This window comes from Hemiscyllium ocellatum, chromosome 6 (genome assembly GCF_020745735.1).
Source record: "Hemiscyllium ocellatum isolate sHemOce1 chromosome 6, sHemOce1.pat.X.cur, whole genome shotgun sequence".
In the NCBI taxonomy this organism is placed as follows: domain Eukaryota; kingdom Metazoa; phylum Chordata; class Chondrichthyes; order Orectolobiformes; family Hemiscylliidae; genus Hemiscyllium; species Hemiscyllium ocellatum.
This window is the reverse complement of record NC_083406.1, coordinates 78,895,235-78,908,720: the sequence shown is the minus strand read 5'-3', so window position 1 is coordinate 78,908,720 and position 13,486 is coordinate 78,895,235. Positions and strand designations below refer to the sequence as shown.

General features: G+C 43.5%; 1 protein-coding gene across 5 annotated transcripts in view; it reads left to right on the top strand.

Moving 5' to 3' along the window:
- The window catches only part of c6h11orf65 (chromosome 6 C11orf65 homolog), a 63,092-nt gene that overhangs the window by 26,115 nt on the left and 23,491 nt on the right, over positions 1 to 13,486 (top strand). For all 5 annotated transcript variants that reach the window (XM_060826696.1, XM_060826695.1, XM_060826694.1 and 2 more), the window contains one exon: positions 13,010 to 13,102. In XM_060826696.1, coding sequence (XP_060682679.1) covers positions 13,010 to 13,102 — 93 coding nt within the window. The remainder of the gene's footprint in view (positions 1 to 13,009; positions 13,103 to 13,486) is intronic.

Here is a 13,486-nt window from a genome sequence, read left to right as displayed (position 1 = left end):
CCTGTCCTCTATTATGGAGGTCTTAGAAGACAGAACATGGGAGAGGCTGGACCAGCTGCTATCTCTGGACGAGCTGACCAAGGCCCTCGAGTCCTTCGAAAAGAATAAAACTCCCGGAAGTGATGGCTTATCGGTCGAGCTCTATTCTGCTCTGTGGGACTTGATTGCCCGGGACCTGCTGAAGGTGTAAGTCAGTATGCTTCTGGCAGGTATCATGAGTGAATCCATGAGGAAAGGCATCATCGCCCTCATCTACAAGTGGAAGGGGAAGAGGGAGGAAATCAGAAATTGGAGACCAATCTCACTATTGAATGCTGATTACAAAACCTTGTCAAAGGTCATTGCCAACCGGGTCAGGTCTGCTCTGGGATTGGTGATCCACCCTGACCAAACCTGGGATGTACTGGGCAGGAAGATCGCTGAGAGTCTCGCACTCCTCAGGGATACGATCGCCTACATGCAGGACAGAGAGTTGGACACCTGCCTTATCAGCCTGGACCAGGAGAAAGCCTTTGACAGGATATCACATACGTATATGAGAGATGTTCTCTCCAAAATGGGCTTTGGAGAGGGAATCCGCAATTGGATTAGACTGCTCTACACTAACATTATCAGTGCAATCTCAATCAATGAATGGGAATCAGATAGCTTCCCAGTCAGATCTGGAGTCAGGCAGGGCTGCCCACTCTCTCTCCTGCCTTGTTTGTGTGCTGCATAGAGCCATTTGCCGAGTCCATCAGGAAGGATGCGAGCCTGAGAGGGGTGACTATCCCTGGCAGCAGGGGCCTGCAGGTTAAGGCCTCCCGGTACATGGATGACGTCGCCGTTTTCTGCTCAGATCCGCTGTCCGTGCACAGACTCATGTGCATATGTAACCAGTTCAAACAGGCCTCGGGGACCGCAGCAAGGCCATGCTCTTCGGGACCTGGGTCGACCAATCCTCGATCCCCTTCACCATCAGGACTGACCACCTGAAGGTGCTGGGTATTTGGTTCAGAGGGTCTGGGGCGTGCGCCAAGTCTTGGGAGGAGCGGATCAGGAAAATGAGGTAGAAACTGGGCAGATGGAAGCTACGGTCGCTCTCCATCATGGAAAAAAACCTGGTCATCAGGTGTGAGGCACTGTCTGTGTTGTTATATGTGGCACAGGTCTGGCCAGAACCTGTGCCATCGCAGTCACCCGGGCCATCTTATATGGAGATCAAAGATGGACCGGGTCCGAAAGGACTCGATGTATAAAGGTCCGGGCAATGGGGGAAAGAACACACCCAGCGCCACCCTCACTCTGATGGCCACCTTTGTGTGTGGCTGCATCAAGCTGTGCATGGATCCCAGGTATGCAAACACCAAGTGTCACTATGTACTGAGGTTCTACCTGTCCCCGGTGTTACAAAGGATAAGCCTGGCCTTGCTGCGGAAAGCTCTAAGTAGTTGGACCGTTCCATATCACCTGTCCTTCGTGGAGAAATTTATGAAGAAAAACACCTTTGACCACAAGTCCATCAGGAAGTGTCCCTGAGACCCTTCGGGAAAAGGAGAGGGTGGATCCTGTTGAGCGGTTCCCTGGGCAGACTGTCAAAGTCATTTGGCAGAATGCCTCATCGCCAGAACTTTCCAACAAGCACCAAGACATGGCTTGGCTGGTGGTGAGAAGGGCACTGCCTGTGAGATCCTTTATGTACACCTGGACTCTCTGCCGCACCGCATGCTGCACTCGAAGTGGCTGTGGAGGAGACGAGACTGTCACACACCTCCTCCTGGAATGTGCCTATGCAAAGAAAGTCTGGAGAAGAATGCAGTGGTGTTTGTCGAGGTTCGTCTCGAGCAATTCCGTGATGCAGGACTCCGTGCTTTACAATCTGTTCCCTGGGACGCGCACCGAGCTAAACATTAATTGGAGGATCATCAATTTGGTCAAAGACACTCTGGTCTGTCTGTAACCTACTGAAGGAGCTGACCCCGACTGAGTGTTGCGGACTGATACATTCCAAGGTCCAGGACTACGTGTTGAGGGACACGCTGAAGCTTGGGGCAGCAGCCGCCAAGGCGTAGTGGGGAAAGACCACCGTGTAACGTCTGCCTGCCAAAGAAGAACAGGGGGCCCACTCAGTAAGAGGGCTCTGCTGAAACCTCAGTTAAATATATGGATGGTAAACGTACAGACCTGTGTATATGAATGATTAATTACAATCTCTGTATATAAAGAAATGCAAGGTACGCCTATGAATGACACCACCAATTGTACAGATCATCAAAATATTTTTGAAATTAAAAAAAAGTTTCTTACATAAATGTTTAATCTAATCTCCTTAAAGTAACGGTAGAAAAATGTTCTTTTCCACATGTAATTGATCAAAATAAATCAGAGGATTTTTTTTGTTTTGTGGGTTTTTTTTACTTTGATTCTTTCATGAGATGTGCGCATTGTTAGCAAGGCTAGCACTTAACATACATCCCTTGTTGCTCTTGAAATAAATGCCTTGTTAGTCCAATTCAGAAAGAAATTAAGAATCAACCACATTATTTCCAACCTGGAGTCATGCCATCATGTAGGCTAGAGCAGAAGGCAGACAGATCTCTTTCCTTGAAGGGCATTTGTGAGCGGTGTTTGAATGACAATTAATGATAGTTTCATGATTAGCTTGCAATTTCAGGTTACTTGTTTGAATTATGCCAACTAGTGTGGCTAAGTAAGGTAGTGTGTGAAGCATATTTCCAGTAACTAACTATAATAGTTAATTCGACAGCAGTAATCCACTTCAATGCATAAACATTCAGGCATTTGACAACTAAATAAACTGTAACTGTCATCTCTGACAACAGGTCAGAATATTCCAGTCTCCAGTTTCCGGTTGGTTTTTACACCCTAGCTGATTCCAGGTTTGAGATTCTTTCATGTTTTCAATTAGTCCTAACCTACTCTAAGGATAGCAGACCAATACTCTCTTCTGGATGTGCATTGGCAAGTTTTTTTCATTAGTTCACAAGATATGGATATCATTGGCTTAGCCAACATTTATCGCCCATCCTAATTACCCTTGAGAAGGAGATGTTGAGCTCCCTTTTTGAATCACTGCTGTCTTTGGGATGTAGGCGCACCCACAACACTTGGGAAGGGAGTTGCAAGATTCTGACAATGACATTTAAGGAATAGCAGCATCTTTGCAAGTCAGAATAGTATTTGGCTTGGAGGGAATCTTGCTGGTGTTCCCATGCATCTACTGCCCTTGGCTTTCTAGGTGATAGGGGTTACAGTTTTCATGATGAGTTACACTAGTGAATTTGTACATAGTACATACTGCTGCCACAGTGCACCAGTAGTGAAGAGATTGAAAGTTGAAGGTGGTGATGGGTTGTCAACATCTTTGTTCTTAATGATATCAAGCTCTTTGAACTTTGTTGGAGTTTCACTCACCCAAGTGGGGAGCATGCCATCACACTCTTGATTTGCACCATACAGATTGTAGAAAGGCTTTAGGGAGACAAGAGGTGAGGTTGCTCACTGCAGAGTTCCCAATGTTAACCTGTTCTTGTAGCCACAGTATTTAAGTAAGTGATCCCATTTGGTTTCTGGCCAATGCTAATCCCTAAGATGTTGATAGTGGAGGATTTGGTGATGGTCATGACCTAAATCTCAAGGGGAGCTGGTGAGATTCTCTTATATTGGAATAGTTACTGCCTGGCACCTTTCGGGCATCAATGTTTCTTGCCATTTATCAGCCCAAACTTGGATTTGTCCAGGTTTTGCTGTGTTTGAACACAGACAGCATCAGTAGATCAGGTATAGAAATTTGTAAAACTGGATTTGCATACAACCCAGCTAACTGAGGCATGGCAAGCTTTGTTTGAAACTACAAGGTACAAAGTAGCACTTTGAAGAGCTATATTGACAATATGCTGACATCTAGTGTCGATTCACAGAAACTTACAAGTCCAATGATTAATGCTTTTGGAAGTTTTACTTTGTATGTTATGTTGACCCTACTGCTCTGTTTGTTAAAATATGTTAGCATCATGTGGGAGTGGAGGAACTTCTTAATAATTTTCTCACACTACTCCCTGAAGGCATGAACAATTTTCTGCAATAGTTACTTAAGTACCAATGATCTTCGCATGCTTTCCCAAATGGCTTTTGTGCATACGTCAGTAATGGCAAAATATTGGAGATGTTTTGCCTATGTCGTGTATCTTGACAAGCTGAATCCTTTCTTCACTTTACAGCCAAGAGAATATTTTTCTTGCAAGGGTCATTGGATTCAGATCAGGACAGGGAACTGTGATGATTTTCCTTTTGTGCCAAGGTTGATTATAACAATCTTTCATTATCTCATTGAGGTAAAACAAACTGGAGATCAAATTAGGCCTTTGCTCATCTGTGAGTTTAATTACTCATTGAATAAACTTGCTGCATCGTTTAAAATTCTTTAGATAGACTGAATAAGGGGCTTGATTTTAATTTTTAAAAAACAGCAAGTGTTGGGGAAACGCAGCAGGTTTGGCAGCATTTTTGAGAGAAAAACAGTGTAGTGCTCAACTGTCATCGCTTAGGATGTGGACCCAAACAGGAAGCTGGCACTCTGTCTCATCAATGTGAACCTGGAGTTGTTGGTGGAGAGGGCAGTGGAAAGGACACCACACTGCCACACTCTGCCAGCCTGGACTGAGATAGCAGCCCAGATCAGTGCAATTATCCTGGGTTAAAAGAAACAGACAGTAGTGCAGAAAGAAAGTTCATGACTTTCTGCACTCCAGAAGGCTAAATATCACCATCATCTTCTTGCTATTGCTCACACAAACTCTGTCACTGCTTTCAGCCCTCACAAAGGCTAGGGGGCTATAGCTCTGTGTTACAGGCAACATGTCCACTCGATGATTCTTACCCACTACATCCTCTGGAAAAACTAACCCTTCCTGCCCTTGTGCTTCCTATTCAAGAATTGAGGTCACCTCACAACCTCTTGTGGCCTTACATATCTACAAATGGATCTTCCATCACACTCAACTCTCATTTCATTGTAGAAACATGTCTCCTAGCTGGGCAGAGAGGTCAAAAACCTCACAAGTGAAGGGAATTTGTTATATTTGTTATCTCTGTGAGAGATGGTGATGCCAGGAAGCACTCAGACACTGCAGAGGTGCCTTGCCACTCCATCTCTCCCCTGTCAGTGATGCAAAAACCTGAAGAAGTCCCAAGCTGTAGAGATTAAGCATACATTTGGGCAAATCACTGTCAACAAGTCTTTTCAGGCATCCAAGAATGCTTATCTCTAATAAGCATCTGACATCATGGATCCTTGAACTGTATCTTTTGATGACTATAGCCAAGATGCTGTACTTTAATGTGGACAACACTGAAGTTAAAAGCAATATGTAAGGATTTTGTTAGGGGCAGTCCTACACACATCATCCACATATACCCATTGTGAGTGAGAGTATGGAATAAGTGAAGATTCCACATAACCTAAAGCTTGTTCAATATCAACAAGATACAAGTTAGGAGTGTGATAGAATACTTCCCACTTTCCTGAATGAGTGCAGCTCCAACAGCACTCAAGTAGTTCAAACATCATTAATGACAAAACAACATGCTTGTTTGGCAATTATCCACTCATCCACCACAGATGCTCAATAACAGCAGCGTATAAAATCTACAAGATTAGATTACTTACAGTGTGGAAACAGGCCCTTCGGCCCAACAAGTCCACACCAACTCACCGGAGCGCACCCACCCAGACCCATTCCCCTACATTTACCCCTGCACCTAACATGGGCAATTTAGCATGGCCAATTCACCTAACCTGCACATTTTTGGACTGTGGGAGGAAACTGGAGCACCCGGAGGAAACCCACGCAGACACAGGGAGAATGTGCAAACTCTACACAGTCAATCGCCAGAGGTGGGAATTGAACCCTGGTCTCTGGCGCTGTGAGGCAGCAGTGCTAACCACTGTGCTGCCCACAAATTTAGGGGACACCCGGATTTGAACTGGGGCCCTCTTGATTTGCAGTTCAATACTCTATCACTGAGCTATACCCCCCATGCTAGATGTATGCAGATATTCACCAAGGTTCCTTCGACAGCACCTTCCAAACCACTACCATCTCAAAGGACAAGGGTAGCAGTACCACCATCTGAAAATTTCATTCCAAGTCACTTACCATCCTGATTTGGAAATACATCACCATTCCCTCAGTATTGTTGGGTAAAATCCTGGAATTCCCTTCCTAATAACATTGAGTCTACCTAATAGCATTATGAGTCTATCTACAACACATGGACTGTAGCAATTCAATAATGCAGCTCATCACTGTCTTCTCATGGGCAACTAGGAATGAGCAACAAAGGCTGGCATAGCCAACAATACCCGCATCTCATGAGTGAATTAGAAAAAAAACTGGAAGCAAGGTTTATTCTATTTATCAGCTTTGTAAGGGACTACACTGTTTTTCAAGGCTAAGAGGTGCATTATGCAGTTCATATGTCGACTGTCTCTTGAACAGCATTGGTCTGCCAGGAGAAGGTACATAAAGTGCTGCCCTTCTCAGGCAGGATGCTTAAACATTTGAAAGCAATTTAGCAGTATATGTGAACTATGAAATGTTAGAGGCTAACTGATGATAGAAAGGTAAAAAGGAGATGTCTCAGGATTTCTCTCAACCTGCTGCCTATCATAAGAGACTTCACTGCACAATACTCATATCATATGCTGACTGAAACCTTAAAAACAGATTTAACCTTGATTTGGATATGCCAGTGTTGGCCTGGGATGTGCAAAGTTAAAAATCACTCAACACCTGGTTATAGTCAACAGCTTTAATTGGAAGCACTAGCTTTCAGAGCGCTGCTCCTTCATCAGGTAGTTGTGGAGTATAAGATTGTAAGACACAGAATTTATAGCATAAAGTTTACAGTGTGATGTAACTGAAATTATATATTGAAAAGGACCTGGATTATTTGTTGATTGTTGATTAATGATGTTGTTGATTGACGAATGGACACTGCACAACAATCAACAGACAGGCGTGTTCCTTCCCAGTCAGAGAACACTTCAGCGGTCCAGGACATTCAACCTCAGACCTTTGGGTGACTGTCCTCTAAAGCGGACTTCGGGACAGGCAACAACTAAACATGGCCGAGCAGAGGCTGATAGCAAGTTCGGCACTCATGATGATGGCCTCAACTGGGACCTTGGATTCATGTCACACTATAGGTAATCCCACTGCACTATGCACACACACACACACTCCTACACACACTCCCTCTCATACACTCACACATAAACTTACACACACATTCTGTCACAGACTTATACCCCTTTACACTCATTCTCACACATATACACACACTTTCTCACAGACACTCATAAACCACCCCCCCCCCCCCAACCACCACCACCCCCCCCCACCACCACCACCACCACCACCACACACACACACACACACATATAAATTTGTGGGGTGAATCAGTACTTACTTTGCTCAAAAACTGCATGAAAATTCTGTAAATCTGTTTTTTAGATTAGAATCAGTCTGACCATTGTGACACAAACAGGGAAGCTCACACCTTCAATGCATTATCTGGGCCAAGATGACACCAATTGTTAAAGTCACTTGAGAATGTAATAATGAAAAAAGTTTTGCAATGTACATATGAAAGAACTGAAACCAACACGTTCATTCTAACAGACAAGTTTCAATATATAATTTCAGTTACATCACACTGTAAACTTTTGCTATAAATTCTGTGATTTACAATCTTATACTCCACAACCACCTGATGAAGGAGCAGCGCTCCGAAAGCTAATGCTTCCAATTAAACCTGTTGGACTACAACCTGGTGTTATGTGATTTTTAACTTTGAATTAACCTTAGCAGCATGCAGTGTTACTTTCCTGTCTCACTGCTGTGTTCTCCTTTGTTAGGTATGTTGGGTCTATAAAGTGTAGATACTTGAAAGATCACCCATCGATTCTAAGCATATGGATAAGAAAACATCTATTCGACAACTGAAAAGTTCAAGGAATGCAAAAATAATCAGGTCCACATGTACTGTGGACTAACCAGGGGCAGCTTGCCATATACCCAATAACCACAAAAAGCTACACAGTGAAAAGAAATCTAAACCCAGCTTGTTTCTCCTGGAAGTAGGTTTTAGTTAGATTCTGTGTGGCTTTGTGCACTTGAAATTTCACATGCTTTGGATTTCCTAGTTAAGGTCCTGATGCTGATCCTCTGTTTCATCCCTGGAAGACTGCTCTCGAACCTCCATTTTTTAAGCATCCAGATCATCCCTTTTCAACTCCAGTTATGAAGGGCATAACGTGGCATAATGATTTATAGATTTATGCATCAAGATAGCGGTAGCAGGGTAGGAAGTGTTCGGGGTCCTGACCTGTCTGCTTCTGTCATTAGGCCTGCCATATCCTTTTCTTTTAAATTTTTTTTTGATAACATCAAGATCCACCTTACCTTTGTTTGACAACTTCAAGTGAGGAAGAAGTCTGCTTCAGCAGAGAACAGTGCGGATCTGGTCATTCCTTGTGGCCTCATCCTGTTGGCTCTTTCAACTCGGCTGCTTCAGCAACAGCTTTGAAGTAGCAGTGGGTCCAGGTCCAGGTCCGGGCCTGGACCTGAGACTCCGATGACTGGCCTGGGGTTCCTTTTCAGCAGCCTCGTTGGTGGCCTGGGACTTTTCTTTGACAGTGGCCTGAGACGCCTGTGGCAGCTTCGGCATCAGTCTGTGACTCCATGCAGCTTTTCTTCAGCATCACGGGGGTCCAGCCTGGGATTCCAATGGGTGGATTTGATTGTTGAGCTGAGAACCATGAAATGGACTTACTTCTCTTTTTTTAAATTTCTTTTCTTTTACTATACTATCATGGAAGGACTGTTATTCTGAATTTTTACATTTATTTTTCTAATGTATTACTATGGTTTTGTACTTTTGAAGGCCTGTTGTGCTGAACTTTATATTTCTTTATTTTTCTTTTCTCTTCTAAGAATTTGTACTCAAGAATCTGTACCTACGTACATCCTGGGAAATCTCCTCTGCACCTTTTCCAATGCTTCCACATCCTTCCTGTAATGGGACAACCAGAACAATATTCCAAGTGTGGCTGCACTAGCTTTTTGTATAGTTGCAGCATGACATTATGGCTTCGGAACTCAATCCCTCTACCAATAAAACTTAATACACCGTATGCCTTCTTAACCCTCTGCACATCCACACTACCAAGAATAACCACACAAGTGGTATACAATCAAACCTGAGGTTGCAAAGGCAGTTGATGAACTTATCAAGGTTCTGGTGTTTCGCGGGGTTCTAAGGACCACTGTATCCATGACTATCTCACCGAAGTGGCCAGTTAAGAAGCCAGATGGGTCTCACGATTGACAATTGATTACAAGAATTAAATAAAGTAACTCCAAAGGAACACCCTATTGTAGCTCACCTGGCAACAAATTTTAATGGGCTGAAACCTGAGCTTGGGATTTTTATAGTCGCGTAATGTTGTCATTTATCTCAAGAGGGTTGCAATATAAAAGCAGCGATGTGCTTCTGAGACTTTATAAAGCTCTAGTTAGGCTCCATTTAGAATACCGTGTCCAATTTTGGCCCCCACACCTCTGGAAGGACATACTGGCACTGGAGTGTGTCCAGCGGAGATTTACATGGATGATCCCTGGAATGATAGGCCTAACATTCGATGAACGGCTGAGGATTCTGGGATTGTATTCATTAGAGTTTAGAAGGTTGAGGGGAAATCTAATATAAACTTACAAGATAATGCATGGCTTAGAAAGGATGGATGCTGGGAAGTTGTTTCCATGAGGTGGGGAGATTAGGATCCGTGAGCACAGCTTCAGAATTCAAAGGGTCAATTTAGAATAGAAATGAAGAGACATTTCTTCATCCACAGAGTGGTGGGCCTGTGAAATTCATTGTCATGGAGCATAGTGGAGGCCGGGGCAGAGATTGATAAATTATTGATCTCACAAGGAATTAAGAGATATGAGGAGAGTGCGGGTGAGTGGAGTTGAAATGCCCATTAGCCATGATTAAATGGCAGAGAGGACTCGATAGGCCAAATGGCCTTACTTCCACTCCTATGTCTTATGGTCTTAATTCAGTGATGCAGATCTGGGCTGTACTGCAAGGCTCTGCTTGATATTGGAGAAAGTGAGGACTGCAGATGCTGGAGATCAGAGTCAAGAGTGTGTTGCTGGGAAAGCACATCAGGTCAGGCAGCATCCGAGGAGCAGGAGAATTGATGTTTCGGGCATAAGCCCTTCATCAGGATTGAGGCTTGTGGGCCAGGGCTGAGAGATAAATGGGAAGGGGGTGGAGTGGGTAGCTGAGAAAGCGATAGGTGGATGAAGGTGAGGAGAAGGTGATAAGTCAGAGGGGGGAGTGATTGACAGGTCCAGAGGGCGGTGCAGAGTTAGAGGCTTGGGACTGGGATAATGTGGAGGGAGGGGAAATGAGGAAGCTGTTGAAATCCACGTTTGTCCCGTGTGGTTGCAGGGTCCCAAAGTGGAATATGAGGCGTTCTTCCCCCAAGCTTTGGTGGTAAGGATGTGGTGATGGAGGAGGCCCTGGACCTGCATGTATTTGATGGAGTGGGAGGGGGAGTTGAAGTGTTCAGCCACAGACCGCTGGGGTTGGTGGGTGCAGGTGGCCCAGAGATGTTCTCTGAAACGATCCGCAAGAAAGTGTCCTGTCTCCCTGATGTAGAGGAGACCACACCGGGTGCAGTGGATGTTTCCTCTGTAGATTTTCCTCTGTCTTCTTTTCTTCTTCTTAGGGATTCTGCTTCACAGGTCTTTGATCGATAAAAGGTACCTTTAAGAGAAGATCTTTCTGCGCTCAGTCTCTCTACTTGTTGGTGCTGGCTGCTCTTTGCCGCTGTGGCTAACTGTTCAAAATGGATTATTTCATGGTTCAGTGTTGTCAAAACATTTTTTCAAATTTGATTGGACTTCTGTATGTGGGGCATCATTTAAACTGTTCTTGTATCCTGGCAACACAGCTGTTAGCCAGTTGTTTCAATCCACAGTTACATTTTAAATTTTCCAATACTCTGTGTGCTTGCTAAATCCTTGCCAGCCTTTCAACTCTCTTAAAAGGTACAGTACACTTGCAATGTCATAACACTATTTGTATAACCAGTGTTACTCCCAGAACACATAACATTGCAAATTGCTGTGCAATGCTCATGTAGAGGCCATAGTGATGGTAGCTTATGAAAATTTCCACTCCCAGACTCCCCTTTCTTCCGGTGCTCTGAAATCTCATACTTTTATCTTGAATTTCTCCTTTTTACTCTAATTATTCCATTATCAACCAGGCTTAATGAGCCCTGTCCCAGACTTGAGCTATCTAAAACCCCAGAACACCATCGATGGGCCCGTGACTATTCATATCCAAATCCCCATGCCGCTTAGGACTGATCTGGTAGAATAATTCTGACTGAGAATGGCCTAGCCCCATACTTATGTCTCCACAGTAATCAAACAGACCTACCTGTCATCTCTAGACTGGCAACACTTTTTTGAAAAATCATTTATGGGTCTAAGCCAGCATTCACTACCCATTTTAGGTGCCCTTGAGAAGTAGTGTGAGCTGCCTTCTGAAACTCATGATGGAGGAAATGGCATTGATGAAGCAGCTGAAGATGATTGGACCTATGACATTGGATCCTGAGAAACTCCTGGGAATGTGTCTTTGAATTAAAGTAACTGACCTGCAACACCATAACCATCTTCCTCTGTGCTCACCATGACTCTAACTCAGAAAGAATTTGTCACGGTGCCCATTGACTTTAGGTTTACTAAGGTCCTTGATGCCACACTTAGTCAAAAATGGCCGTGATGTCAAGGGCATCTACACTCACCTCATCTCTGTAATTCAGCTCTTTTGTCCATTTTTGAGTCAAGGCTGTAATTAGTTGAGGAGCTGAGTGGCCCCAGCAAAACCTAACTGAACAGGAGTTGACTTGCAGGTCTGAGTGTGACTCAACCCTGGACTGTAAAGACACTGATTCCTAGAACAGCGCTTGCTTGACTTACAGACCTCCTGGACTGGAATCAAATGAGACCTTTGACTAACTCCAATGGCTACCCCGAACTGTCTGTAGGCCTCCTTTATTCCACCAAGAACTGACCCTTTTGACTTTCGAACCTGGCCATTTGTTTGGAGTATATGGAGTGTGCATAAGCTGCATATGCTCTGGCTTGTATAGGTATGACATTGATGTCATACAGTACCATTTGCACCATGCAAAGCCCTTTAATTGTTCAGTGTTCTGAATATTGCGTTGCTGTCTTTCTGTCTGCGCTAAAAAGCAATGCAAGTCGCACAAACTGACAGCCTATGACTTAGCCCTGAAGAGCTTATGCTGTAAAAACCAATGTTACCTGGACAGGCTGATGGCCTGTAACCGTTCATTGAAGAGCCTACTCGCTGAGAAATTATCTAGCCTGTGGTTCTGGATTAACAGTCCAATGACATTATCATTTAGCCACCACCTTCTTCCAACAGCAGATCTATGTAAATAAGGCAATCACCTCTCAATAGTGAGATTCTGAACTTTGTTTAAAACATTAAGTGGAAAATCAGAAAATATTTTTCTCAACATTGAATTTCTGATTTCTCTTCATTTTCACCATATTTGCCCACCTTTGCCAGTATTACCCATTCCACTCAAGATAATGTAAAATTCCACCAAACTCTTGCCCATGATTTCTGCATATCTTCTATAACAGTTACAGTGAGCATCCAGGAGATGCCCTGTTGAAATTAAAGATCACATTTAAAAAATAATCACCATGACTAAAATTCATCAACTGCATATGTGCCTCAGTTGTAAAATGCAACTTAAATATGCAACATTTGCCCACACACCTCCTCATTTCAAATTAAATTAATTCATTCATCCTTTTTTGAGGAATGTTTATTTATTTTTCGAGATTATAAATGGTAATTATAAAATTTGTTTTGCTATTTGCAGGATACACAGCTGTTTAAGCATTACAAAAACATGATTAATTTCAGAGGACAAGGAAACCCTCGATTTATGATGAAATGTATTAATCCAATTGAGGTAAGAAAGTCCATTGGCAGGGGATTTTTAGGGACATACAAGACCAGGAAGCATGGCAAACAGGGTGATTTGATTAATTGTGAGTTGAAATTTTCCTTTCCCGATGGCTGGTTCACAACATCCTGTGATGATTTCCTACTTGTAAAATACTTGTTTGCCATGAATACTCATTTTATAAAATATGCCTTGTAATAACATCCCACCCTTAAAATCATCAGTACACTAAGAACTTAGATCACAGAAGAATAATGGGGGATCTGATTGAAGCATACAAACTTCTGAGGGGCATAGACTGAGTAGATAAGAAGAAACATTTCCCCTTAGTAGAGTGGTCAATAACCAGGGAGCACAGTTTGAAGGTAAGGAGCAGGAGGTTTTGAGAAG